At 44.5% G+C, this 27,687-nt stretch overlaps 1 protein-coding gene across 7 annotated transcripts in view; it reads right to left on the reverse strand.

Annotated features, from left to right (window-relative positions):
- The window catches only part of GRM7 (glutamate metabotropic receptor 7), a 268,824-nt gene that overhangs the window by 104,472 nt on the left and 136,665 nt on the right, over positions 1–27,687 (reverse strand). For all 7 annotated transcript variants that reach the window (XM_048070519.2, XM_048070497.2, XM_067002826.1 and 4 more), the window contains exons 3-4: positions 19,872–20,013; positions 18,884–19,038 (exon numbers count right to left, since the gene is read on the reverse strand). In XM_048070519.2, coding sequence (XP_047926476.2) covers positions 18,884–19,038; positions 19,872–20,013 — 297 coding nt within the window. The remainder of the gene's footprint in view (positions 1–18,883; positions 19,039–19,871; positions 20,014–27,687) is intronic.

Genomic DNA, 27,687 nt, shown 5'->3' on the forward strand with positions numbered 1-27,687 from the left:
CCTATTTGAACCGAAGCCAATAAGGCAACTTAAATGCACAATGCTGAATGCAAACCACGAGTTTGGGTTCAGGGGCTCAGAGAATTAGATGACCCAACCTAGAAAGCTGCATGCTTAAATGTAAAAAGTATGAATAATCGCTTCTTACTTTTGTACACGGCCAAGTATTACACTTGTGTGGCAAGATTTAGTGATTTCCCAATGTTGCCCATATATCATACTTAAGAAAATTACTTTTTCAGCAAATACCTCTAAGAGATATAGATAGTTATTTTAAGAGATTTTACAAATGAAACTAAGTCTCATTACTTTAAATCCCTGTGATTTGATTAAATCATTATTCTTGCACAGAGAAAAATGATACTACCTAATGGGTTTATTTTCTACCCTGGGGGATTAATACATAAATTAATTACATGGTGAAGAAACAGCTTTTAAAAGATTTGGGCCATGGGGAGAGGGACCAGGTCTGCAGCCTGAGGGATGGCCGGGGCATCCAGCTGGGGAGAGAGACCTGGAGCTGTGCTGGGCTCCAACGCCCCCAAATCCCGAGCACCTCCGGGTGTTCTCCCGCGTAGTGCGGTGAGGAACCCTCAGGGCCCACGTGAGCACATATTGATCAGGACAAGAATCATCAGCAGCACGTCAGTGACCAAAACCAGAAGTTCCTACGGGAAGACACGGGGCTCTTCCCACAGCTCACTGGAACTAGGCTCCGCACGTCAAGTGTTATCTGGGTGTTTTTTTCTGTGCTGCTCACGGTTAGTAATCCGATACGAAAACAGCAGCACAGCACGGAGCCTTCCGAGGAAATGATCCAACCTCCCCAGCAGTTCTCAGAAACGCTCCCGAGGTCCTCCAGGACCAGGGCACCGCTAAGGAAGGCGGACGGCACGGTGCCGAGGAGCTGGCGATGCTGAGAGCCGCGGCTTGTTCTCGACTGGAAAATGAGGCTTGCTGACTTGTGGCTGCTTTTTACACCAAGAAACCCCAAGTGATTTATTTCTAACATTAATCTCTCATCTCTCCTTCCATCTGATGTTACTACGTGCTGCCCATTTTCTGCCTGAAAGCATAATGCTCAGCTTCCCTGGCAGAGATGGCTGAGGGAATTATACGTGCTTTGGAGGCTAAACCATGCTCCGGGACGATTGATGCGGTTTTCCACGGCCAGCTGCATGCAGGGGCAGGGGGGAGAAAGGTTCACAGACGAGGCACTCATCGTGGGGGCTGCACCAGGCACATACTGAGAGGGCAGCAGGGAGAGGTGCCCCCTCCGCAGCAGTCCTGCTCGCCCCCACCGCGAAGGGGGAGGCATAGACAAAACCAAGCAGCTCCCTAGGACGAGATGGAAATGGGGGATCCAACGCTGGACTGGCTCCAGTGAAACCAGTAGCAGCCAAATGCAGTTTCCAATATCACAAAAAGGGACTGCTGGGCAGGCTGCTTTGGGGGAGATCCATGATGGCAATGCGTGATTGGCATGAAGGAAGCCGATATTATTCCCAAATAAGCCTTCTATGCCACTGCCCCATGCCCCATCACTGGTATGCGCTGTGAAGCACTGCTTTCATGCATCAGCAGCAATTGTGAGAGTAGCTGGGCCATTGGTGGCTGTAATTTAACAAGGAAAGTAATAAAATCAGTGTTTGACCTACCACATTTCTCTCGTGCCCGAAGTGTTTTCATTCTCAGCCCATGTGGCTTGTGAGCAAATACAACATATTGACCTAATTTCATGAGCAGTTTTCATTAGTTTATGATATTTTTATTCTTTTCTATTTTGTCCAAAGCATGTCCACATTAATGATGGCCAGCTATACGGATTTTATTTACCCAGATAGTAAATCACCACTTTCTATGGTTACTGATGCCAAGTGACTTGAAAGCAGCTACTCAATTTTCTGATTTCTTTAGCCTTCAAGCCAAAATAGTTTAATTTACCAACATTAAATCTGGACTAAAAGCATTAGACATGGAATGATAAGATCAATTTTTAAGGCAGCCAGTCTTTTTTCAGATTTTATTACATTGCCCAAGATACATACTATGTACTGTTATGGAACTGTTGAGTTTACAGATATTTTCCTGACTTCCTCAATAAAAGGATGTAGCATAGTGAATTTTTTAACTTCCTTCATGACAAAAATTCTTTGCATTTGCTTTACTTTTTAATAGTTGCTGATAGAAACAGTGAAAAGGGGTATTTTAGTTAATGTCATGTTCGACTTTTTTTTTTTAAACACTATATATACATCATGGACAAAGGAAATTCAGCTTGCCATCCTTAGGGCAAAGCTAGGAGTTTAAGCTATAAAGCCTCTATTATGGAAGTAGATGTATATTGGCTAAGTATCATTGTTATCACTTTTATAAAATTATACAGCTGCCATGACAATGAGATCATGACCCAGGTGGTGTCTAGACATCACTGTAGTAGGAAGGTTAATACACAAGTATATTATTATTCATTATTCTACAGTTTGTGGCCTCCAGGCACTTCTTACTGTCACAGAGCTCCCATTTATACCAATGTAAGAGTTAGTAGAAAATGCTAAACTTATTTCTTCTATTGTTATTTTTATTGGCATATCAGCTGAGAACGTGACTTTTCCTGTTGCAGCAGGCACTGGACACGCACACAATAGAGAGCTGATCCCCATCTCTCGCTTCAGTGGTCCTCAGGATGGCACATCCCCTTACCAGAGCAGCAGACTGATGTTTTAACCCAAAGGAACCACTGTTTTCTTTATAAGAAGAAAAAGACCAAATCCATGCCTCAGAGCATTGAGAGAGTTGTTACAGGGCAGAAGATGAAGAAGGCTTGTGCTCTCTTCCCCCAGACAACTGCAGGCTTCATAATGCACAAGATTTTTGCATTTTAAGCCACAGAGGGACATTCTAAGTTGACACCCGCATAAGTCACCCAGGCTGCTTTATGTACACTGTGCTCTCCTTTCAGCTGAATACTCCACTTCTTATTCAAATGACTCCTGCTGCTGGAATGAATAATTCTTTTTATGAAGTGCAATGTGCAGAGTCACATAAGCCCTCTCTTGCTAGTGAGGATCTGTGCCTGCTGTAAAGACTATCATCAGATTCAGGCCAAACCTAACAGCTTTAAGAATACATCCAAAAGCTGAATGCCTCCCAGTAATTCACCGTATCTTGCTGCCCATTTATTGGAAATGAGATATTTGTCTTGCACGGACCTTATCCTGGAAGTACTCTTTTCCTCACACCTGAAGATTAGTTAAAATGCCTTTTTTTAAAAAAAAAAATGTGTCACAAGGCAATGAGTTCATATCCACCTTCTCCTCTCACCTTCATACCCAGTCTTCTTGAAATTATCTGTTGCTTCCTGCTGCTGGAAGGTAGATCAGCTTTTGCACCGATCTCCTCTGGAAGCAGCAGAACTCCAGTGGAGTGAAGCAGGGGCTCAGCCAGGGCATGGAGCAAAGCAGTGCTGAGTCTGGCCATGGGGGAGATCCCATGCAGATCCCAAAGCAGATCCTATTCTCCTAGTACTAATAGTTACCCCTAAAGTCTAAGCTGTTATTTCAATTTTTCATTTGCAATTAGGTGCCTAACTAAACTCCCTTGTCTGCACCGATGTGTTCTTCCCAGCACTTTTCTGGGTTCCTCCTTCCCACCCCTTTCCACCAAACGCGAGAAGCCGCTCCGCAGACGGCCCGTTTCCTTTTAATAATGTAGAGCAGTGAAATCAGAGAGATACAGAAGGTCTAAATGCAGAACACGTGAGAGTGCTTTTCTCCCCTTTGATAGCAGCAGCAGACAAAATGCACAGTGCATAACCTTAAAAGCATTTAAACTCAAGTCGTCTGCTTGCATAATTTAAAATATGGATAAAAATTCATGCATCCTTCCACACTGTGATGCAGCAACCAGAGTAACCCTTAAACACAACCAGCAGGTTAAAATTAACGACAAGACATGAAAGTCAGCTCATGCACGGTGAGCACGGGGCCTGCTTGGGGGGGGCACAGGCCTGGCAGCGATGCTGCACAAGGGCCAGTTTCCAGTGTCCTGGGGCACCTTCCCAGCAAGCAAAACGGGATCACAAACAAACAGCCCATCCTCTCCTGCCCACGGTGGGGCATGAGCGGTGCTGATGGGGCTGAGGTGCCCCCAGCATGGCCGGGCCTCTGCTCAGGCGAGGCCTTGCCCCAGCGCTTCCCGGCTGTCAGGCATTGCTCACCTGCACCGCCTGCGGTTCCTCCCCCACACAGGGTCTGCTCTCTGTATGTGTGTGCGTAGCTGGTGTCGTCGTATCCACGGGGACAGTCACCCCACATGCAAACATATCCGTGTGTCCTCAAACACACGTGTGCACACAGAGCTGTACTCACACACACAAACCAGACACTGAGGGCTGCTTTGTTAAAAAAAAAAAAAGCTGTTGACATGGTAACACTGGTTGGGTGAAAGTAACAACATTCCTTCAGATTGCTGTTTAACACGATACATTTTTCCCGCAGAAACACTATTTACACAGCATACGTGGCAGCATTTGCAAGTGCAAGCAGCCCCAGCGGCGCTCACCTATGCTGAGCAGCCAAGAGATGGAGAACAACTGGCTGTACATAACCACCAAGTCTTGTTTTAAACTACTATATACGCTAGCAGTCTTATTTTCAAGTTCCCCTTGAGATAATAATCCCCCCCCCAAATATTACTTGACATCTCCACTATATACTCTCCTTCCTCCCCTTCACCACCACCCCTTTTTTTTTTTTTTTTTGAAAAGTCTTCAGAAAGAAAAAAGATTTGCTTATTTTTGACGAATGACTTCTTAACTGTAGGAAGGTTTTAATACCGCCGTGCAGCTAGAGCACACCAAGAGGGGGACAGTGCAGTGTAACAACAATTCCCTCCCTCCCTCCCTCCCGCCCCCTCAGCCGATGCTGCTAACACACAGTTCCAGCATTCACTCCAGCTGTGCGCACTCATCATGTCAAACTACAAGGTGCTATCAAAACCAAGCGCTCAGCCTGACACGTAAAAAGACGAACAAAAACAATTCAGGTTTCTGCAGCCCGGGGACTTGGTGCGATCACGCAGCCCAGCCTCGCCACCCTCGAGACCGCGCAGGCCCACACAGAAACAACTGCATCGCCCCCAGTCACTTGTAATGGAGACACCGAACATATTTCAGGGAAAAGAGAGAGACTTTCCACTTTGATTTAAATATTCCAGGAGCAGAACATCCTCTAGGCGCCCATTCCTCATCCTTTGATCACCTCTGCTGCTTTCCCCCCTCTCCTCTCACAGGACCACCCCACCCCTAGGTTCAGCAGCCAGGTTTGGGTTCTGGCTGCACACACGGAGGGGTGACGGCTACCTGGCAAGCGCCCTCCACCAGGGCTTGGCTACGGTCTGCGCATTTCACTGATAAGAAACCGACAGGTTGCACTCAGAAACCCGAGCCTCGTCTCTTTTGAGCCACGCAGACTTTCTGCAAAGACACATCCAGCAGTACCTCCTCTGGCCGGCACAGGGCCACCAAAGGCCCTCGTCCCTCAGCGACCCAGCGCTGAGCGTCAGCGAGAGCAGAGCCGCCGGACGTGGGCACAGCCTGCAGCCAGGGGGAACCTGCACAGCAGACAGATCTCTGCCTTGGCAGAGATAAATAAGGCAGTCTGAACATAAGGAAACTTTTAAACGGCTCTCGAGTTGCAAGATAATTTGTATTCCCCTCTCTTCATACCAAATACATTATTTCCATAATGAGGAGATGAACATCTGTGTGGCTTCCCAAAATTTCAAGTGGCAATACTTGAGACAAGTATTCTCTCCTTGGGGATTGACACATCAGCATTTGTAAACCATTGCCAAAGCTAAAAACATCATCTGAATTCCAGGGAGATTGAGTTCAGGTGTGATTTAGTTTTTTTATTTTTATCTTTAAAAGCACACCAATTTAATTCTACAAATCGAAGTTGTGGTATTAGACTCTGCACTTGGCCCTGTGCAAGTAAGCTGCCTAATTCAAACTTTATTACAGTACAAGAAAGAACATAAACACCTGAAATACAGCACTCTTCACTCAGCTAACGCTACGGCAGAGCTCCCTCTCTGGGACACCCTGCCTCACATCCCTGTCTGTGTAGCAGAGCTGCCAGGATCCCCTCCAAGCTGGGTGCCATCCGCTTTAGCGACAAATCCACCCCATCAGCCAGGCACAGACACGTGCTCCCAACCAACCTGGCTTCGTTTCTTCCTATTTTTAACCAAGTAAACCAAGTTTAACCAAGTAAAACCAGTAAATCCCCAGGGAAAAGAAAAACAAGCAAACAAAACAAAAAACAAACCCTCAGCTTTGTGAAGAGTCTATTTCACTACTTACTTTAACAATTTGTTGCAGATGGAGGATTGTAGAAGTCACTTTGAGCACTTGTTGCTGTCCGTGCACGGAAGGAGCCATGGGCACTCAAGCCTTCTGCTTCCAGCAGCCACCCCACAGCCACCTCTGGGACTTTGTTCCCTTTACACAGATGTCTGTGCATTACTTCTGATACCAACATGACAAAAAAAATAAAATTTCAACATCTTCTCACTAAACACCAGTGATTTTCCTCACAGCACTGGGCTGTAACCATCCCAGACCCATGAGCACTACAAGCCAAGAGCTGAACCCCTGGAGAATATACTGAAGGGTAGGCACTACAGGTGGGTATTATCAGTGTAACAGCAAAATGCTGACTCTAATTAGGTTTAATCATTATTCACAAGCAATTACACCATTCTCTTTCCAGTAGTAATAATCAGTTTGAGGCCACTCGCTTGCTTCATGCTTCATTCTTACAAATTCTAATGCAATTACCTTTGGGCAGGTGAGAAGTATCAGCACCACGTGCAATGAGCTGCTGCTGACGTACAAGCAGAGCTTGGAGCAGTATGGGAGTCAATGATCACTTCAGAGACAGAGCCTGTGCTTTCCCTTCCCAGGCCTCTTTCCTTCTCTCCCATGACTTTATTAGTGGTTTGGAAGTGACCAGAAAGAGGGTGACAGCCCAAGGCAGCAGCTCTCCATGCCTTGGTGAGCCGGTCTTTCCCACCACCACGTCATCACCTTTCAGATGTGCAGCAGCAGCCCCAGAGGCAAACAGGAGCGTGTTGCTTGCAGTACAGCTGTGTTAATGTAAGGAAATGGGTTAATTTCCAGATGAATCACATCATGTAATTGAAAAAATGACTGAACTACACTTTCAGTGCAGTATGACCTTAAAGTGCACAGAGGAATGAACACCTGTACTTGCAAACACACAGTTCACCATCCTATAGTTATATTTCAACTGTGAAACAAAATGTCTGTATTTATCTTTCCTTACCAGGAGATCAAGACCTGTCCCTACCAGGAGGAGATCATTCATGTACTGACTCTAGTTTTGTTATTCTAAAAGCCAGAAGATGTAATCACACAGATTTTTTTTTTTCTAAATAATTTTCCATTTCGTTTGGATATTGGAGTGCTATCACACAGCCAACAAAATGAAAACAGTCCCAAAGCAGATCTGCAAACCCCGCATGAGCGAAGTGAGCACTTTAGCATTCACTGTATTGTCTTTAGGGAAATTATGTGTATTATTTCCTAAACTATTACTTTCAAAAGCCTATACTCATTCAAGCACTGCCAACGCAAACCAGAAGGAAAAAAGAACAACCAACCAAACAAAAAGAAACCACCTTTCGGACCTCCGTCCACTTCCCAAAATTAGCACTTTTATCTTTCTGTCTGAGCCCATCTCGCCCAGCAGAGCTCAGCCTGCTTCCCGAGCACACTGCTCACATCAGCCGGGGTCTGTGCGCAGAGCCCCAGCCGCAGCGGAGCTGCAGCCCCCAGAGGTCTTTTCCAGGATGCTCCAGATCCCCACAGCAAGAACCAGGACGGCAGCAAATATCTGCTCATGCAGGAAAGGACAGATGCTAATAACCATGTAAGATGTACAGTGAATATATTTTTAATATATAATCTGAGCAGATTTATTTGTCACTTGCAAACATGAATGCCATATTTGCATTTTACTCTAATAAAAGGCTCAAACTTTTTTATTTTTGCTTTGCTTGAGAGATTGTGAAGTAGTATTTCTTTTCAGTCTTGCTAATAAAGAGCAACAATAATTGAGTCATAGAACATGGCAGAGACTAATTTTAAGTGGCCTACAGAGAGAATCGCTTTGGGCTGTAGTTACGGAGTCAGAAATGGCATAGGAAAAAAATTTCTTGTGAGAATTTAGGAACTTTTGCTTCCAATATCTTTCAAAGAGAGGAAGAACTGAACCCAAAGAGGAAAAGAAATATTAAACAGGTTTATACTTATTACCATTTGTAAAGGATAATGGAACAGCTGATAACAAAAGATAAAGAAATGTTAAATATGAATCTAAACTTAGCAGAATAGAAATAATGTGTTACCGTACATATACTAGACTCCAAGTTATCCTGGGAGAGGATGTAATATGCAAGTGAATTACCCGTGAGAATTTAACAGACACTTCAGGTAAAACACGTGCAGTTTGCTAAGGGAGCAGATGCGAGGAGTGCTGAGCACACGCTTGCCCTCGTACCTGCCAGGCAGCAAAAAGGCACGAACAGCACAGGCTGATGCAATGAAACGGGGCCCAACGAACACCAAAACAAGCCTGCTGAACGCAGGGCATCCCACTGGCAGGGGATGCTCAGTGCGTCCCAGCTCCCCCAGGCACCCCTCTCGCCTGGTGCCAGGCAGGGCGGGAGCTCTCCCCCGCCGCTGCTTCCCCTCCCTGCACAGACGCTCCTCCGCCGGGCTGCGCTGCTGTTTGCTTAGCAGATGGCAGAGGGATTTGTTTCTTTCGTTTTAGTTTCTAATGTATTAATGTTATTTTAATTTCTTGTTGCAAAAAATAACCCTTGTAGAAAAGACTGATGACTGAACCTTTTATTTCTCCCATCACCTTATGGCATGAGCAGATTGTATTTGTATTCTGTGTTGCGCTGCCCCCAATTTCTGTGTCTGAAGCTTCCTAAATTAAAACACTGCAATAATTTTGAGGGAAAATAAAGTCACCCAGGTCCATGGGCCTAATCCCGAAGTCCTCACTCAGAGCTATTTCTTGAGCCCAAATTCATCACACGTGGGAACAAACACGAAGAGAAACAACCGGTCCTACCGATCAAACAAGTGTCGCTCCTGATTGCCTGTTCTGCAACACCGATGGGCAGTCCACCAGGCGCTGCACTGGAAATGCTACATACTATATTAAACTCCCTCCCACTCTGCCAAGGCAGTACATCAGGGATGAAAAATGCTCTGTTCCATTAAGAACAGCCTGTAGTTCCCAGCCCTCCTGCAGAATGGTATTTTTGAAACTAGATACTTGGGAACATTCGTGGCTATTTTTACCTAAAACAGAAACAGTTTATTTCAGAAAGCCCTTGCTATTCTTTCTTTACTTGAAAAATACGTTAAATATGAATGGCGAAATGAATACTCTAATATATTTCCTGTGAAGTAGAAACAAGTGTTAACCTTTCCTGCTCCTCTGTTGCAGCAATGAGGCTCGTGCTCCTCGCACGCTGCTGTGGCACCATCCCAGCTCCCTGCATTGGCTTTACTGAGTCACAGAGGCAAACACAACACGAGCGCTGTGCGTGGCGTGGTGTTGGTGCCAGTACTGCTCGAAGGGAGTGGGAGAAGGTGGTAAAATCTTTTCTTGACTTGGGTTTCTGTGCCTAAAGAGAATGACAGAGTAGAACATCCCTCTTTAGACTTCCCCGTGAGCCAGCTCTGCTTCAGCAGCCCAGGAGGAGCTCGCTCGTGTCGGGTCCGGTGAGATCCCCGAGCTCGGCCACCCCCGCAGCGTGCCGCCGCAGAAAGGTGCTCCTGAAAATTCAGATCAGCCAGAGGTACTTCAGTGTTTCTGAAGTGCTTTCAAATGGCTCAGCCAAGCCATGCTGGGATTCTTCCTCCCTGCAAATCAAGTGCCAATAAAAAAGGTCTAATTGAGCATCGCTCATTGCCAGACCCAGAGAACTTCACTGCATACGAAAGGAGACCTCTTCCCGCAGCGACTGACAGGGAGCGATGCCTACCGAATCCTTGCCGAGCTTTCAGATCATGAGATTTGCTTTTAGATCATGAGAAAAGCCTTTTGCACACCTTCAGGATTGCTCTTTACCTTTTGGCATTACCTAACAGCCTTCCCCAGGGACAAAGAAAGAGAGGAACTTCTGGCTACTAAGTCTTTCTATATGTGTTATAGATCCTGGAAATCCTGCCAGTTTTACTATCAGACAGAAAATGAATTCCTATCAAACAAATGAGTCTTGAAACTCTGCACAGAAGTAAGGACTAGCAAGACTAGGAAACACTAGGATTTCCTAATGATACACTGGGGGAGCAGAGGGGCAGGAAGCAGGCATTTGCCACCTTTGTGTGCTGGCTGTGTGCTGCCCCCGTGCTGCTGAACGCCCCGCACAAGGATGGAGGCCTGGGTTGCCAGCCTCAGCTGCCCTTGGCTCTGCTTCCTTGCAAAGCTGCTGGGAAGCAGCCCGCGGCTGTCGGCTGTGCGGAGGGTGAAGCACTTCCCCGGGAGACCTCCCTAACAGCAAAGCCCCCCGAATGCCTGCCGTGCAGAGCAGCCCCTCCGAGGGACGCTAGGAGGTCCCTGGCAGAGCACATGCACATCAGGGGCTGGCATACGACGACATCAGGCTTCCTGAAAACAAAATTCTTGCTTTCTGGGTGGAAATATTCTGCCCAGATGTGTCCCACAGGCAGCTTCAGTGTCAGGTCAGTGAGAGGAAAACTGGTCTCCAGGAGATGCAGTTCAGGTTACTTCAAAATGACGACCACTGACTGCGGATCTGAACAGTGATCACAGCTAAGCGGTTTTATCCTACCAGTCATGTCTTCTCACAGTGTCAGCCGCTCTGGTGTGTGTGCACATCTCTCAGCACAACCACCCACACAATCTCCAGTGTCCTGAAATAACAGTTAAACACGAACATCAAAGGGAAAATGCCAACATAAGCCCTGGGAGGAATGCACAAAATACAGAAATAGAGGCAGAGGCACGCACATCCCCAGGATGAGTAACAGCTGGCACGGGTACAGAAGGGCCCTGATTATCAGCAGCTCAGGTCTGCTGTAGGCTAGGCAGGCAGTTAAGCTCATTGCAAGGGGCCAAAGAGAAGGTCCCCAAATCTTTATTGCATGGCAGTTCTTTACAGTCCAATTAGACCTTTACTGTGAAGCAGCAACACCCTTTGAAAGGGTGCTGCACCAAACTCTGAGATGAAATGTCTTGCTGGTGCTGATGTGGTTGTGAGCTGTGTCCTGCACCAAGCAGTGGCTGGTCCCAACTTCAAACTGCCTCAGAAAACCAAAACGAGCCTCGATCACTGACCAGCACCCAACAGCCAGACTTTAGCAAAATATTGCACTAAGATGGCGTAGAAGTTTACATTTTGACTTGCAACAGAACATGGTTTTTTCAAACACATTCCCTTAAGGGAGCATGGGTTTGGAGGGCCACGGGGCTCTTCCTTTGAGACTGCAGCAGCACAAAGACTGCTGCTGAGGCCATATTTCTCAGTGACTAGCACTTATAGGGAACATGAAACAAAAGAGAGAAAAAAAGATACCTTCACAGAAGAAAGCTTCCTTAATTTAAAAGGAAACTGCAAAAAAAAAATTTAATTTGAAACTTTATAGAAACCGTTTCTTTTCTATATCTGAATATTAACAAAAAATGCTGCCCTTAAGCTACTGTCTCTTTGAACCTGACAAACTTCTCCCCAGGGCCTTCATTTCAACCCTTCAAAGTTGAGCACTGCAGTGCTACTGCTCCTGCACAGTGAATGCACAATTCCTGCCTACAGCCAGGGAGCAAGCCCTGCCTGGCTGACCCGCGGCAGCACCTCACCTACCCATCCCAGGAGCCTGGCCATCGCCCTCCGACGGGATGTAAGCCAATGTTTAATTGCATCCCTCCTTTTATAGTGGAGCTTCAAAGTGGCAGACCACGAAGGAGCGGACAAGAAACGCGCGGTGTGACGCCCGGCGTACAGAGCATCCTGGCTGAAGGGTGCTCACTCGAGCAGCGCTCAGCCCAGCCCGTGGCACGCGTCCGTCCAGCCGTCTGTCCTGGCACGCCGCACCCTGCGCCACGGGTCAGTGCGTACATGGGCAACAGGCAACGAGACTCAGCTCTTAGCTGGGAGGAATCAAAGCTGATCTTACCTCCTCGAGTGACTTTCCCAACACGCGCGAATCGATATGCAATAAACTCTTCACAGCTGCATGTGGCTTGGACTCCCAGGTAACCACGGTGCTAATTTAAATTCAATTAATGGCTTCATTAGCGCTGGGAAAGATGCACTCTCAACAAGTTTGCGGACCAAATGACTTTAAAAACACTGTGTGATTGATATAGAAGAACAAAAGGCAAATTCTTCCTTCAGCTGCACTTGGCCAGCTAAGAGGTTTTCTAGGAGGGTTATAAGTACCACTTGAAAGTATCTTTGTGATAAAGTGTACTGGGTGAAGAAAGAAACTTACCTTAACAGATGACACGTCTCTGTATTTGCTTAGTCAATTAATACGAACACACAGCACCCCTAGCATTTTAATTCCAAAGCTGGTAAATGCAATTTACTCACAAGTAAGAAATGCAAATAAACAAACGTGGCCAAAACGGAGTCACTCTGCTGCTCTCGAGCCGCCAGCCCCGAGGCACCAAGGGAGACCCAGTCCCTGAGGCTTTCCAGCTGCACAGAAAGTAGAACAGACCAGGGGAGGAAAATGCAGGGGAGGCAACGGGAAGAGTAAATTAAGGAGAGACAGTCCATGCTACTCCTCTTATGACTTGTCCCTTACGATTTGTGTCCCCGTTTCCTCCTGGCTTTTCCAGCTCATGGCGTCTGCCCCGCGGAGCCCGCAGAAATCCCCCCGCACAGGCGGCCCCGCATGGATGGAGCAAACCCCCAAGGCCGGGGCTCGCCATCTCCCTCACCCTCCTGAGAGCTCTGCCCCAGGGGCACAGAGAAAAAGCTTGAGAACGGAGTGCTGTAAAAGGCTCTGTACCAAGCAGGAAAAAAAATCAAAACCTGATTATTTTACAAACACTTATGAGAAGTAAGAGGACAGTTTTCTGCACTGTTCAGAGAGGAGTTGAATAAACACTGCACAAAGCAAGCACATCTCTCCCACACAAGCATATGGGGTAAAGGCAGCTAGGTAAAGAATATCGGGCCCATATTTATTAATGCTGGATAAAACTTAATACTGTCTGTAACACAGGAAAATGAACCTTGAGCTCTCTTATTTTGCTAGACTGGGGATGTGAAGGTAAAATAATTGAAAGCCACTAAACAGTGAGAGATGATTTCATCCTATTTTTATTTTTTCTCCCCCAGGTATAATCCTGTCCCCCCCCCCCCCCCACCCCCCAAAAAAAAAAAAAAAAGGAAACCAGCTCCTGCTGGAAATAAAAACAAAACCATTAAAACCATGGTTCACTATCTATTCGGAAGACAAGCAACTGAAAAATTCAAGGACAGTTATGTTGATTTACAGCATTTGCAATACTTGTGTTTTTTTAAATAGCTATGCACTTTCTTGTGCTGAATTTGAGCCATCCATTAACCTGTTAGATGAGCATTTCATGAGACTGCAAACCTTCAGCACATCTTGCTCGCAGTTCCAGCTTGCTGGAACTGAATCTTTTGCCTTAAATCTAGTTGAATCTCATTGTTAAGTTTCATCAAATTCTCACCTGAAACCATAAAGGATATTTTTTCACTGCGGGCAAATAATTTTGCTAGACTTCCAAAATAATTAACATTATATACATATATATAGCCACAGAAATAACTTCCAAATGTTGAACCAAGATCCCAAATTTTCATGTTATACTTGTTCTGCCTGCTCTCCACTGCCATACTCCTCAAGAGCTCTAATGAGCCAGTTTTAATCTTGATAGGTATTAAAGATTGACAGAAGCAAATTCAAAATCTGAAATGTGGATATTGCTCTGGCTTGAAGAAAAGATGAGAAAGAAAAAAGGGAGGAGAAGAAAGACCATCATTCCGCACTCCAAGACCATCTTCATTAGTCGAGTCCTAGGACTTAAATTGCTGTCTGTGGATGCATTATCTAAAAGCTTTCCGTATTTAATTCAGCAAATACTGCACAAATCTACTCCAAAAGGATGAGGCTTTTCCTTCCCTCATGGCGCAGATACTTTCTTATCACTGCCAGAAAGAACTACTTTTGCTCCAGGGACAGAATTTAGGAACTCCTGACTTTGAAGCTGCCTGCTAGGGAGAACTTTAATTGATGTCTGGACCAGTAGTATTATCATCTTTAATCAGAGGGTCATCCAGATATCTCTCATATATACGTATGCGGCGTAATAAAGGCAGCTACCCCAGGCAGTTAAAAAGTATAATTAGATTTTGGTATAGCGGTGATAACAAGAAGAGGAAATGCTCTGAAGTTTATTACATTTGCTGAAAAATGAAGAAGTAAAGTGGCAGCAGAATACCGAAAGGTCACTTTGTGATTAAAAAAGATTTGCGTAGAAGAAGTTCATTTACATCTACAAAGAAATAGGGTTGCAGTTCATCACTTGGAGAACTCCACTGATGATGTGCGATCTGCGGGAATGCAGGGAGTGTTTCCATTGCTTGCTCCTTGCTGGTTTGAATGGTCAAAAATGCTTCTGGGACTTTGAATGAAAAATGGGAAAAATGAACAACTTTCTCTTAGACCATCACTGCCTAGAGAGAAGAAAACCAATACGATAATTTGCTATTCTGAAAGCAAGTAGCTCAGCTGAACTGTGAGAACAAAACACTTGTTTCTTGAAATCTCAGCCTTTCGTCTCATTTTCCACTGTGCTTCCACTTTCCCTGTAGCACTTGAAATTTTGGGGGATTGTTATACCTGCCTCAACATCTCCCGTTTTCACCATTATCCTGATTGCAACATTGCTTCAAAATAGCCAGCTTTTGCTGCCCAAACTCTTCCTGTAGCTCACAGTTTCTCCTCTTTGTGGTATTGCGCCCTTCCTGAGATTAGCAGGGCACCCTTTCTGTCCTTCAGCGCCAACTGATAGAGGAATCTCCCCCATGTGCAACACTTACACCTCCGTTCAGCTGAGTGCAGAAGAATGCGGGTTTCTGAGGAACAAAGCGGCAGTAGGTAAAACTGCACCAAATGCTTTTTGAAGAAAGATGTTCTGCAGATTTTTTTTTCTGTTGTGTTGTTGTTTTATCGAATGTCAGATGCATGCAGAGCCACAGATGTTCATCATTTCTGTATCATTGTAAAATGAACATAATAATAACACATCCCATCCAAATTTTAGTGAGAAAAAACGTCTTTTGTTTAAGCTATTTTTTCTCACATTCCAACACTAATATTTGGTCTGTGCTTACATTACACCTTTCCACAGAAATGTTACAAGGCGATACTCTAGAAAAAGACTATTCGAGCAAGAAGGATGGCTGCAAACTCTCAGAAACACAAGCACTGCTACTTGCACTACTGCAATGCAACATGCTGTGCTCCTTCCTCTGAGCGTATGCTGAGCTTCTGGATTGGGCTGATGTTTTAGTAATATGTGAGCACAAGGACACACCATTAAACGTTTTTTTGGGGGGAAGAGTTCAAAGTAACAATAACCAAGATATAATATTCACCTGCAACAGTTGTTCCAAAAGCACGTACACTCTGCTTTTTAACCTGAATACCTTGGAAAGCCTTTCAACCTAGTTGATACTTGGTTGAAGTTGGCTGGGGAGCTAGTTTCAAACACAAGTTTCTACAAAGTGATTACTATTTAAGTTTGCACTTCCTCTGGCTCACTGTCTACTGCAATTATGCAAATAAGATGCAACTTTATCCTTTCAGCATAATTACATCACACACAATTGGGCTATATTAAGACTGACTTAAGAGGAATGAATTAAGTTGATGTAATGATTTCCTAAGTCACCCCATGGGACTATGGCAAAGAAAATTTTGTCCCACAAGTGACATCAAGCATCAAGACAAATAACTGCATGTCTGGAGCCTGATGCTACAAGAAAGTGTGTGTGTCAAACTGCAGAGCTGGATGCTTCTGGGGTATACCCACTCTTATGGAAAGCAGGAACTTCAAATGGCACATGTGTAGGTAGGTGTAAATGCGCCAACATACCTGCATTTCACATCTGTGATTTGCATCAAAGAGTCATGGCTGGAGAAGTGCTACTCAAAAAACATCTTTTTCTGCAAAATGACCATTTCAGTTTATGACTTATGTGGCCAATAACTTTACAGATGTCAAAAATCTGATAATCCAAAGTGCACCATATACAATTTAACATGCTGGCACATTAATTTTCAATGCAATTTAGCTTTTCCTGCCCTATTAGCCTTGCATTTTTCTATGAAGCATAAGAAGAGGCTAGCAGCATCACCTATTTAATATTAAGTTTTGGTGTTCTCTAGGAAGGAAAGCTGCAGTACTTCCCTTTGTTTGTTAGGCGTCTGTTTCTAACATATTACAAATCCTATTTAACACAAAAGGAAGAAGCAAAAGGATAATTCTCTTGAGGAGTAAAACAAGGACAACCCCTTTATTCATCCTTAGTATAGAAGCTCTCACCAGCCCCAGTGGGAACGAGGCTGGCACTTGAGTGGTGCCTTGCCTTGGAGCCGGTGAGCCGCAGGGGCTGGCGGCAGCACTGCTGCACACCACTATGGAAAAAGGAGCCTGCTAGGCTGGGATACTGCTCAAGATATCTTCCTTTAGGGCAAATTGAGTTCCATTCTGCTAATTTAGTTTGTTTCCATCAATTTATAGGGGAAATCAAAGCTTCTTATTTCATTTATTTTATGTATTCATTCAAAGAAATCCATTACTAAATTTTAGGAAGCAGATGTTCATTGCTGGATGATAAAAGAATAACATTAAAATGTCTGTTTCCAGTTCTCTTGGATTCATAGCCAAATGAAATTACTACAACAACAGAAAGAAAAGCAAAACAACATACAGCAGCATAAATGCAAGAAAGACAGACAATCCGTACGGATAACAGCCTCACTAAGCAAAGAAGTGCTAACACCTAAGGATTACTTACTTCCTATAAGTAACAGATTCCAATGGATGCTTCTCACTGGATGAAACAGAAATGGAATTGGTTCGAAAGGAGAGATGTTGAGTTCTGGAAAACTGCTTCACACAGAGAGCAACACTTAATGGGATAGGTTTGAGGATTATTGAGAAGGACAGTATGAGAATTACGGTACAGGAGGGTGGGACTTTGCTCTGTGCTCTTAACCAGCCTTTTACTCTTCCTCCTTACAGGGCTAAGCAGATGGCAAATACAGATGGTAATTAGGGATGGATGAACGGGATTGAAAAAGGTAAGTACAAGCCTGAACCTTTATGAGTGGTCACAGAGCATGCAGGAAACATTTGCTATTGACATTGGAACTGCTATTCTAGGACACTTTGCTCTGCCTCTCCCTTAATGCCAAGTACAGTACCTATTTTTGCCTGAGTGTTTTCGTCCTTTCTGGCAAATAACGTGCAACTTATGGACCTCAAAATATGTAACTGCTGGTATGGTAGGAGCTCTTGAAGAATGAGTGCAATTATATATATAGGCAAAATATAATTTACGCCTCACACACTCTAGTAATCATGCAGTCTGTGTGACTACAAGTGCAGAATGCAACAAGCCAACTTTTAGGCAATAGGCTAATATAATCCGTGAATAAGCTATCCGCAGGCTGGATGAACGTGCATTTTGCAGATTCATTAACTGTGCTGATATTTGTAGCTGTTACCTAACTGACTTTCTGTACATGAACCCTGCCCCTTTGTTATTGCCACTTGTTTCCAAAAGCCAACCCCATTATGTCCAATAGGCTTAATGTATAATGTAGGAGCAAAATATTTTTAAATAAAAAAAACTTGGAAAGTTTTTATTTCTGTGTACTGTTGGTAGACTTTTAGTTTCTCTGTCAGAAACCCTCAGGGATGAATACAAACAATATGAAAAGATTATTAAAATATCCTGTTTTTAAGAAACAGAACACTTCATTGTCTATCAACTTTACGTATTTATGGAGAAGTAACATGTGAAAATGCCTCCAGGGTTTAAAAATTTAATATTATAGATCTGAGAAGAATAACTAATGAGGTGGTAGAGTAGACACAGTAAAAATGAATGCAAATATTTGGTTTCCCTGTGACTGAAGACACCAGAGCCCATTTCAATGCATGCAACACATTCAAGGGCTCTTTGGAGACCCTGCCTGGCACAACAGAGGAGTTAGTTCTCTTTGCCCAGTGTCCCTTCTATAAAGAACTTTTCATGTTAAAGAGAACATGGACTCTAATCAGCATGTTTGGTTTGCCCAGAGGAAGTCATGTGGATAGCTGAGCATCTCTACAAAGGGGATAGTATATAGTATGGAAGAATCAGACAATCGACTGAATTTTTACTTCTTCAGTAGAAAACTTACCCAGTGCTTCAGAGGTGATATGTAATTGCAATAGATTTTCCCTTCCTGAATACATACATGATATGTTAAGATCATTTTGGTTTACATCTTTTTTGGTGATATAGATAGCTACTGGTCACTTTTTGGTTGTGGAAATAGCATATAGTTTTTGGACGAGCAACACAAACATTCAGGAAAATTTCAGGGGATAAAGACTGGCTCAATGTGTTTTATACTCTTTCGATACTACCATGCCTATACATATTTATCCACAAGAAAAAATATAGGCAATCAATTTTGTACCACAAGATTTTCAGGAAACAAAAAAAGAACGGGTGAGAAGCTGTGAGAAAAAGTCAATCAGAAGAGAGTGCTCACCCTCAATGGTCGCTCGCTTGGGCAGGATGGTGATGGCTCCCTCAGCAACGTCCTCCTGCTGCAGCAGGGGGCTCACTTTGGAGCCCCACGTGTCCGAGCCCACCCACAGAAAGTGCCCGACTTGATCTGCCCTCTTGGCGGCTGCGAGGATCTGCCTGTGGAAAAGAACATTTTGTTCACAAGTTAATTTAATTTGAACACGATTGCTTGGTAAAAATAGTGTGTGGCAATTGCAGAATGAACAGAAATAACGTATTCCTGTAACCAACAGAGCTCAGAAATTTCACAACACATTGTGTCACAATCCATGCAGCACTGATTAAACCCTTCTTTTAATTCACCCTATATCCTAAGAATGAAATCACAATTTTACTACAACTTAAATGTTTTGCCATTGACTTCACTGAAACCTCATCCCAATTTCTTTCTGCCTCTTTGTATAACTGAGCCTCTCAGCACCTGACATTGCCATCAAAATTTCAAGCTGATTTAAAATTCTCAAGTGAAAAATAAGAGTCACGCTTCTAAAATATTCTTTATATTATTTTAAGGGCAAATGGTACCTGAATTATGTGGTTTAACCTTAAGCATCCAAGCCATTTTGTCACTAGTAACCATCATTTGCCAGAAAATACACTGTGAGTTAATAATACATAGTAGTATGAGCTTGGAGAGAAGAGCATCTTCTGTTTGAGAGGTAAGGTCAGGTCTGCCATCAAATGCATGCATAATCCTACGACAAGAAAAGCTTTCAGACCTTCATTCTTTTCGGATCATCACTCCCTTCTCCCCAGTGCAGCAATATGTGGCCTGGGGTGCCACAAGAGCCAGGGCAGCAACAGTCACGACTCCGGAGTTGCCCTACAAAGCGTCCACACCACATCCCCACACGGCTCTTACCAACAGACATTCCCCCTTCATTATTTGTGTTCTTGCTTTCTCATTTCTGCACATCTATCAAATGAATTAGTTCCCTCATCATCCTTACTTTATGTCCTCATCATTGGCAAAAATAACGATGGCCCTGGCATTGGGAGTTTCTAGGAGCTGCTTGATAATCTTATCAAAGTCGATGGTCTTGTCCTTGCGATCCTGGGGGATTTTCAGGGACTGAGCAATGCAGAGCCCACCTGCCGAAGAAAGAAGAAAAGGGCTCAGTCAACGGAGAACACAGGAAAGGCAGCGGAGACACATGTGGACTGAAAGGGGAGCCTGGAAGGAAGAAAAACTCTCTGACTGCTGCCTTCATGTGGAATTTAATCTTCACATCAGGTATCCTGAGGTATTGCTACAATTTGGTATTATCTGGGTGGGACATAGACTTGTTCCTTAAGATATACGCAGTAAGCACACCTGAGCAGGGTCATGGATTGAACAGGGCTGTGAAAATAACAACACAGAGTAATAAACCAATAAACGAGACAGCAAGGGGAAAAAAGCAACAAAACCCCAACAACAAACATGAACAACTTAAAACAATTAAACAACAACAACAACCCAGGCTCAAAGGCAAGTGGTGTTTACAAGGTATTAGACAAACTATCTTGGTGCAGAGCAGGGACTCTGATTTTGCAAGTTAAAGGATATTAAGTGAAAATGCTTCTGCTGAAACAACTTGTTTGAAATAGGAACGACAAATTAGTTGAAATATTGGCACAAGGAAAGACTGGTCATGAAAATCCTTTCTCTTTGAAAATGTCCATTATCAAATGGGATGGAGCTGCCCAGGCAATTGTGATCTCAAGATAAACTACGTGTCTGTGAATTGGACTTCTCATAAATGCACAGATAGTATTGAAAAAAATAGTAACAACACAATAATAGTGATAACCACATCCATATCAAGGTAATAGTTTTAACACATTTCACAAATTACTGTTATTTAGCATGGTTGGAGAAAAATTAAAATTAACATATATAAAAAAATCACAACTCCAGTGACATTCTCCTTGTCACTGTAAGCAGATGAAATCACACTTCTGCCTTTACTGTTTTGTTTCTCGGCAATAAACTCTTTCATCTTTACTGGCATCCTAGATAACAACTTCCTCAGCATACTGCACAGTGTGTTAATTAATAAAGCATTAGAGGTACATAGTAAGAATCGTAAGTGGGGATGAATTACTTAAAAGACAGGAGGACAGAGCAGATATTTACTGATACACTTTAAAATCCAGATTTAAAAGAACAGCTAAATGAAGAAATAGAGAAGCTGTTCTATAGGACGGGATTCTAGAGGAGAAAGCTCTTCTACCATCAGCACATCCTGCTTGCATACATTCTGCCAGAAAATACCATAATTGTCTTATAACATGGCAAAGCTGACATAAAAACACCTAGAGGAAAACCACTGAGCATTTGCAAATACATGGTTTTAGAGTTGCAAAATATGGCTCTGCTATATTACATCTCATCTGCGATCTCTGAGTGCTTTATAAAGAAGGTCAGGCTCATTTTTCTTATTTCAGAAGTGGAGAAGTTGAGACACAGAGGCTGACTGCAGTCAAGCCAGGTCTCTTGGTACTAGGTGATCCAAAAACTCCGGGGAAAAAAGATTGTTTCCAGTGGGAAGAAAATAAATTGTAAAAAAGAAAAGGTTGAGAAAAGATAAAACAGAAAATAACCTTTAAGTTTTTCACTGACTCACACATGGTTTGTTTCTGTTCTACAGTTATTACAACTTAAATTTATCATAACCTGATTTTTTCTGGAAAAGAAAAGAATACCGATTTCTAAACAGAAACTTCATTTGAAAATGAGGAGAGAAACTCTAATTGCTAGGAAGTTCCAAAAGCCTAAACACTTTTAAAATCCTCTTTCCTGTTATTTTCCCTAGTCAAAATTAGATGAAACCAACCGAGCTTCAGGAGCAGTTATCCAGCTTTCCCAAATTGCCCCCTTTGGCACGGGTTACGCCTTGGTTAAAGGCGGACCCCCGGCAGCTCTGCCTTTGAGCCCGAGACTCCCGCTCCAGCAGCGGGGCCACAGCAGTGCCCGGACAGCAGGAGGGAGGCAGGGAGCAGTCGCTGTGTCTGTGCACCGTGTCCAGGGCAGGACCGGGCTCCGTCCTTTTCCTTCTCCCAGTGAAAAGCCTCTCCCTTCGGGCATCACGCCTAAGGAGAATTTAAAATTATCAGCTGCTGAGGGAAAGGGCCCTCCCAGGCTCTCCATCGCATCGAGCCAAGGTACTTCCAATCTCCCACAAGGGACTGTCATTTCTCTTCTTAAATAAGACTTAGGAACTTCGGAGAATTCATAGAGGGGGGAAAAAAAAAAAAAAAAGGATTTGTCAGACGGAAATTAATGCATTCCTGCCATGGTGTCCTTTCCAGAGGGTCCAGCTTTGACACAGCAGAGCAGGAGAGGATTTATTTTGTAGTGACGAGACCAAAGGGCTTTTGCATGCTGGATGCAACTGTTATTTAGACACCTCTAAAGGTACCGTGGAGATCCTTGGCAATCCCTCATAGCTCTCCATTGCTTTCATTCAGAAAAAGTGAGCTCTTACAAGAGGACCAGAGGCACAGCTCCAAAGAACAGACACCCACAGACAGGCGCGCGGAACAACATTCCCCAACTTCGGATTCCAAAGTGCAGTGCCAGTAAGTAAGAGCTTTTAAAAACAGGAGAAAGGAATGCTTACAGTTTCTTTTCCCCAGACACGAGGCTGCACACACACGAGGCGTGTGGGCGCCGGGGGGGGAGAGCCGCCAGCAGCGATGGGGGCTGCAACCAGGAGCCCACAGCAGCGGTACGTTGCTGCTAAGAGCCTACCTTCATTGCAGAACCGTTATATCCAAGGGGCAAAGAAAAAAGGAAACAGAATCTAGACCATGTGATTATAAACACTGTGGTTATAAAACTACTATAAAAAAAAAAGAAAGAAACAGTATCTAATATTAAGTAATTGCCACCTACATGATTTAGGTGCATGAAAAGAGGACTGAAATAGTTGGCAGGCCTGCTAGCTCAGCAACCCATCCTGACAATAATTACACCTCTTGTGTGGGTCATGCGATCTCTACTGCCTGGATGGAGAAGCCAAAAATCTCATTATAGTTGATAATGATTACAGCTGAACTGAGCATCTTTGGACAGAGACAGCTGCGGCCAGGCTCAATAGTGAGGAAAAAAGCCCTCCAATGCAACATCCAACTTGAGAGCATGGGATTTCCACGTGGTTTCAAAGAACAGGGGATCCAGGATGGAGAAAGGATGCTCGAATTTCGGAAGGATGATTTCAGGTCTTTTTTGCATCACAGAGGTTTTTTCACTGCCTTGGGCAAGTCGGCTCTTAGTTTCTCTGCCGTCCGCTGGTGCAGGCAGGTAACAGATTCCTTTTTAGCATGCCAGCACGGTGAGCAGTACAAAGCACAGCACGGGCAAATGAAAAAGGCAGAGAGTAGGATGCAAGATGATCAAGACCCAAACGATACAATTCAGACATGTTGATGGATATTTTGATTTTCAATTGCTAGTGCCTCTTCCAGGAAAGTGGCATTTTTACAAATTGACTAATACGTGCTCCCAGTCACTGCGCGGGTCAAGACGCATTACTGTCTTTACTTGCTTTGCTCTGCTCAGGCCTAACTGGGCAGCACTGGCACCCGAGCACAAGCTCCTGCTGCAGGAGCGGGTGAGCCGCCAGCCACCAGCTCTGCTCCGCTCACATCCCATCTGTTTACAGCTGGGCTGACGAGCTTGTTCGAGAGCGCTTCGACCTCTGCGGAGGATCTCATGGCAGGCAGAGGCATGTGCCATTTTTCTTTCCTTTGCAGTAACAGCTGCCCAAGGAATTTAGGGTATATTGTCCAAATGACACATACAGAGTAAGTTTAACTTTCACATTCTCGTCTTGCATTCTTATTACAACAGGAAACACATGTGCACAATTATTTAAGTTGTCAAGTTAATTCACAGTGCTCCTGAAGTAAAAACCTCCAAGGGAATTACGCAGTAAAAATCTGAGAGTTGCAAATTAAGGATTTTGTCATAGGATTTCCGCAGTAAAATATTACCCCTGATGGACTGGAGAGCCATGAATGCTCCCAGCAGCTACAAACTGCTCTGGCAATTGCCGGTACCCTGCAGCTCCGGCAGCCACACCACCACTGCACCCCGCAGCCGGCACGAGGAGCCCCGTGGGTGCACGGTGCTGCAGGAATCTGTCCGGCAAGCGACGAGAGCAGGTAAGCGGCACTCTGCTACCAAAGGCAAGGCCACCATAAAGATAATGGACACTGGAAATGCATAAAAGGGATTTGAACTACAGATTCATGAGAGAGCATTCAGCAGTTGTGCAAGCCCAGCACACAGAGGTGCAGGGCAGGCAGCTGGTGCCCGCTCCCCCATCATGCTGGGAGGGAGAAAGGCAGCGCTCCCTCGGCTCCGTCGTGGTCCCTCTGGCTATGCGCACGAGCAAGCAGCTGGATCACTAAGACTTTGATTCTTTCCAGCACTAATGACATTGCCAAAATGGAAAACTTCACGGAAACCTTTAAGAAGCATAATTCCTTCTTCCTTTGATGCTTGGAGAACAGCTCCAGCTAACAAATGTATTTTTTTTTTATTTTTTTCTCTCCAGAGATGGTTAAAAACCAGTGAAAGACAGAGTTAGGAAACCCAGGACTGAATCTGGCTGATTGCATCCCCAAAAGCCTGCCATGGTGGTGGCCAACAAGCTGACCCAAACACACGGAACAGCTCTGCTCCTCCCCAAAACACGCAGCTGTGCTCCTCGGAGGCAGCGCGTGCCAAGGAAGGCAAGGCGAGGGGCTGGTGCCCGCCGTACGCTCCATGGCTTCAACAGCCAGGCACAACACTTGTGCAAAATGAACTTCAGAAAAGTGTTTCTGCTTTTCTGTACAGTTGGGAAAGTTGTATAAATGGATAGTCAATTCCACTGTTATCTAAAAGAGACCGTAGTCTTTGCTAGGAGTGATATCTTGGTTTGGATATTTGGATAGAGTATGGACAAGTCAGTTGAAGGAGTGAGCAGTGATTATTCTGTTAGTGCCCTTTCCAATTATTTAGTTATTTATTTGTCTGAAAACCTGCAATGATCTTGGGAAAAGCAGCATAACCTAATCAGAGGAGAAAAATCCTCTTTACTCAAGAAATTTTTGAGTTCCTGAAATTGGTGGATTTGAGGTTTTTATAACCAAGTTCTTAGATTTCCTCTGTAATGGTGAGAGTCAGAATGCTTCTGTTGGGAAGACGGGAGTGGTAAAGCAAAAGGGAGAAATGTTTAACTCCTTGAGAGATGGAGTTTTAGAAATTCACAGCAATAAATAAATGTGGTCACAGCAACAACTGAGGCAGTCAGTTCTCTACCAGTCTACTCTTGAAACAATGTCTTTTCTCTCCTAGGCCATGTATGGAAGTCTAACAGTGGCATCTTTGCCATCTTTTCCTGCTGCCAGCATATGTTTTCCTAATAACATCAAATCCGGGAACAGAATACCAGGAGCAGACCCAGTAGGTTCGGCCTTTCCAGATGCGCCTTTGTCCAACAAGTAAGCCATGAAAACGCGCAATAATCCATGAAAAGGACAAGAAAACAAGGCCAACCATTTCCTCAAACAATGACTTGAAATTATTTGGTTTCCTAGCTTCTAGTTTTCCCAGTGGTTTGTGCCACTTTGGCAAAGTGACCCAATTGTTTTGGATTGTTCCAGGCATTAAAATTCCCCACGCTACGAGCCACTGGCAGCACTCTTTGAAAACACAGAAAGGCTAACATTTCAACTGAAATTAACAGCGCCTCCAGATTTTTTTCTTTGGCAAACAAACAAAATGCAAGTGCAGTTGGGCCCCTGCCCCCCGGCGGCTGAAGGAGCTCCCTGGGCCGTGGAGAACCATCCCGGGATGCTGCGCCGAGCTGCAGTGGGGGCACAGGGAGGGGGCTGGGTCTCTGTGGAAGGGACGTGCCCCCTCCAACAGGCTCCCAAGAGCAGTACTAGTAAATGGAGACCTTACTCAGAGACTTTTTGCATGATTTTTTTCCCCCAAATCTTTTTTTCAGCAAAAGACTCTCCTGAACTTCATGAATTCACTAACAAGACTTACTTTAGCACAGTTTCTGTCTGAAAAAATGACATTTCTAGACAATCTCTGGGCAAAGGGAACCTTCTTCAGTTTCATGTTGATCCTCCTAATGGCCACTGCTTTCTTATACGCTTCTGGAGGATCTTTAATTAACTAAGTGATGCTGGATACAGGGGCAATTTATCTGAAGATGTTGCTCAGGATGTTGGCAATTAAGGATATACAAATACCTGCCAGACTGAAAAGGAAAATTAATGGATCGAACTTCTTTCCTCTCTTCAGTTTGTTTCATTAAAATTAAGAGCAATTCATTTTTCCTAAAACAACAACAAAAAACTTCATTTAATCTAAAAGGGAAGGAGTCATCATTATGGCCTCATAATAGGAAGCAGACGATGAGTTACATTCACATGAGGATTCTAGTTTCCTCCTCCCACCTTCCAACTAAAGCACCCTGAGACGTGCCTCTCCTCCTTCGCCAGGGAGGCTGTGCCGATGGCTCACCCTCCCTCCCTACCCACGGCCCCCTCAGGACCTACACCACCCTCAGCCGAAGTAGATGATCCCGACATTCAGCCATAAAGGACAGTGCCCCAAAGAGACCGAGGCCAACTCACACGGGAGCAAATCCCTCTGCGGGACGAGAGGGACCTGAGCTCTCCTCCGGGGCGCTGCACCCCCGGCTATGGAGCTCGGCGGGACGCGACGCGGTACGGCCCTCATCTTCCTCCCAGCTCCTGCCTGACAGAGGTGCAGGATGAGCCAAGTCCCAGTTCACAAAAACATTTAGGGAGCATGAAATCCGACTTCCCTCCCAAATTAGTATTCACCTCCATTTTTCTGTCTTTTTTTTGCAGGCAGATGTTATTCCTTTAGGAACAGAAGCAAAGTGCTAACGCTAAGTGATGGTTACCAGAAGTTTGGGTCTCGCAAATAAAGCAGGATGGGCAGGGTAACAAAGGTAAATCAAAAATGACCTGTTGTGCAACAGGTCAGATGATATGAGATCCGCTTTTTGGTTTCCTGCTTTTACTTAGCATGGCTAAGTAGAATGGCTTAGAGGAAAGATTCGCTTTGTTCAGCTGCCGCCAGGAACAACGAACTAAGACCATTCTTTCCCTGCCTGCATCAGATGCCAGCTTTCTTCTTCTTCCCCTTTCGTACAGAATACACGTGTGAGACTCTTCTTCACAAGTATCCTCAAAAAATGCTTTGCCATGAAAACGTGTATTGAGGCATTCAAGGAAGTTGATTTTTGAACTCTGCCATAAGACATTTTGTGAGTACAAAAAAAGCAGAGAAAAGAATAAAAAGATCAAATAACAAAAACAGGGTAATCGCTGCAAAAGATAAAAAGGAAAAGTTTCTCCTCACACTTTTCCAGTCCTCAGCTTCTTGAGTCGTATGCACAGCGTTTTCACAACACAGAGGCACCCAGTGGTGCAGGGCCAAGCGCAGGCGCCTCGCCTGGCCCACCAGGCACCAAAACCCGCACGTCGTGCTGCCTGCTCAGCCCACCTCGAGAAGTCCCTGCAGCCCCTGCTATAAAATCATCGTCAACAGACCATACCCTCAAGGCTCAATATCAAAGCACTTTCTAAACATCTATTTTACCTCCTCCCTTTTGCATTTATTTATATTTATATATATAGTTGTCACCGCCAGCACTAGGAAGGAGGACCACATCCTTCCATGCGACAGAGAGCAGAAAGCCGGGCTGGTGGCGTGCGCCCCTCCGCCCTCGGTGCCCACTGCGG

Source organism: Anser cygnoides, chromosome 10, assembly GCF_040182565.1.
Source record: "Anser cygnoides isolate HZ-2024a breed goose chromosome 10, Taihu_goose_T2T_genome, whole genome shotgun sequence".
NCBI lineage: Eukaryota > Metazoa > Chordata > Aves > Anseriformes > Anatidae > Anser > Anser cygnoides.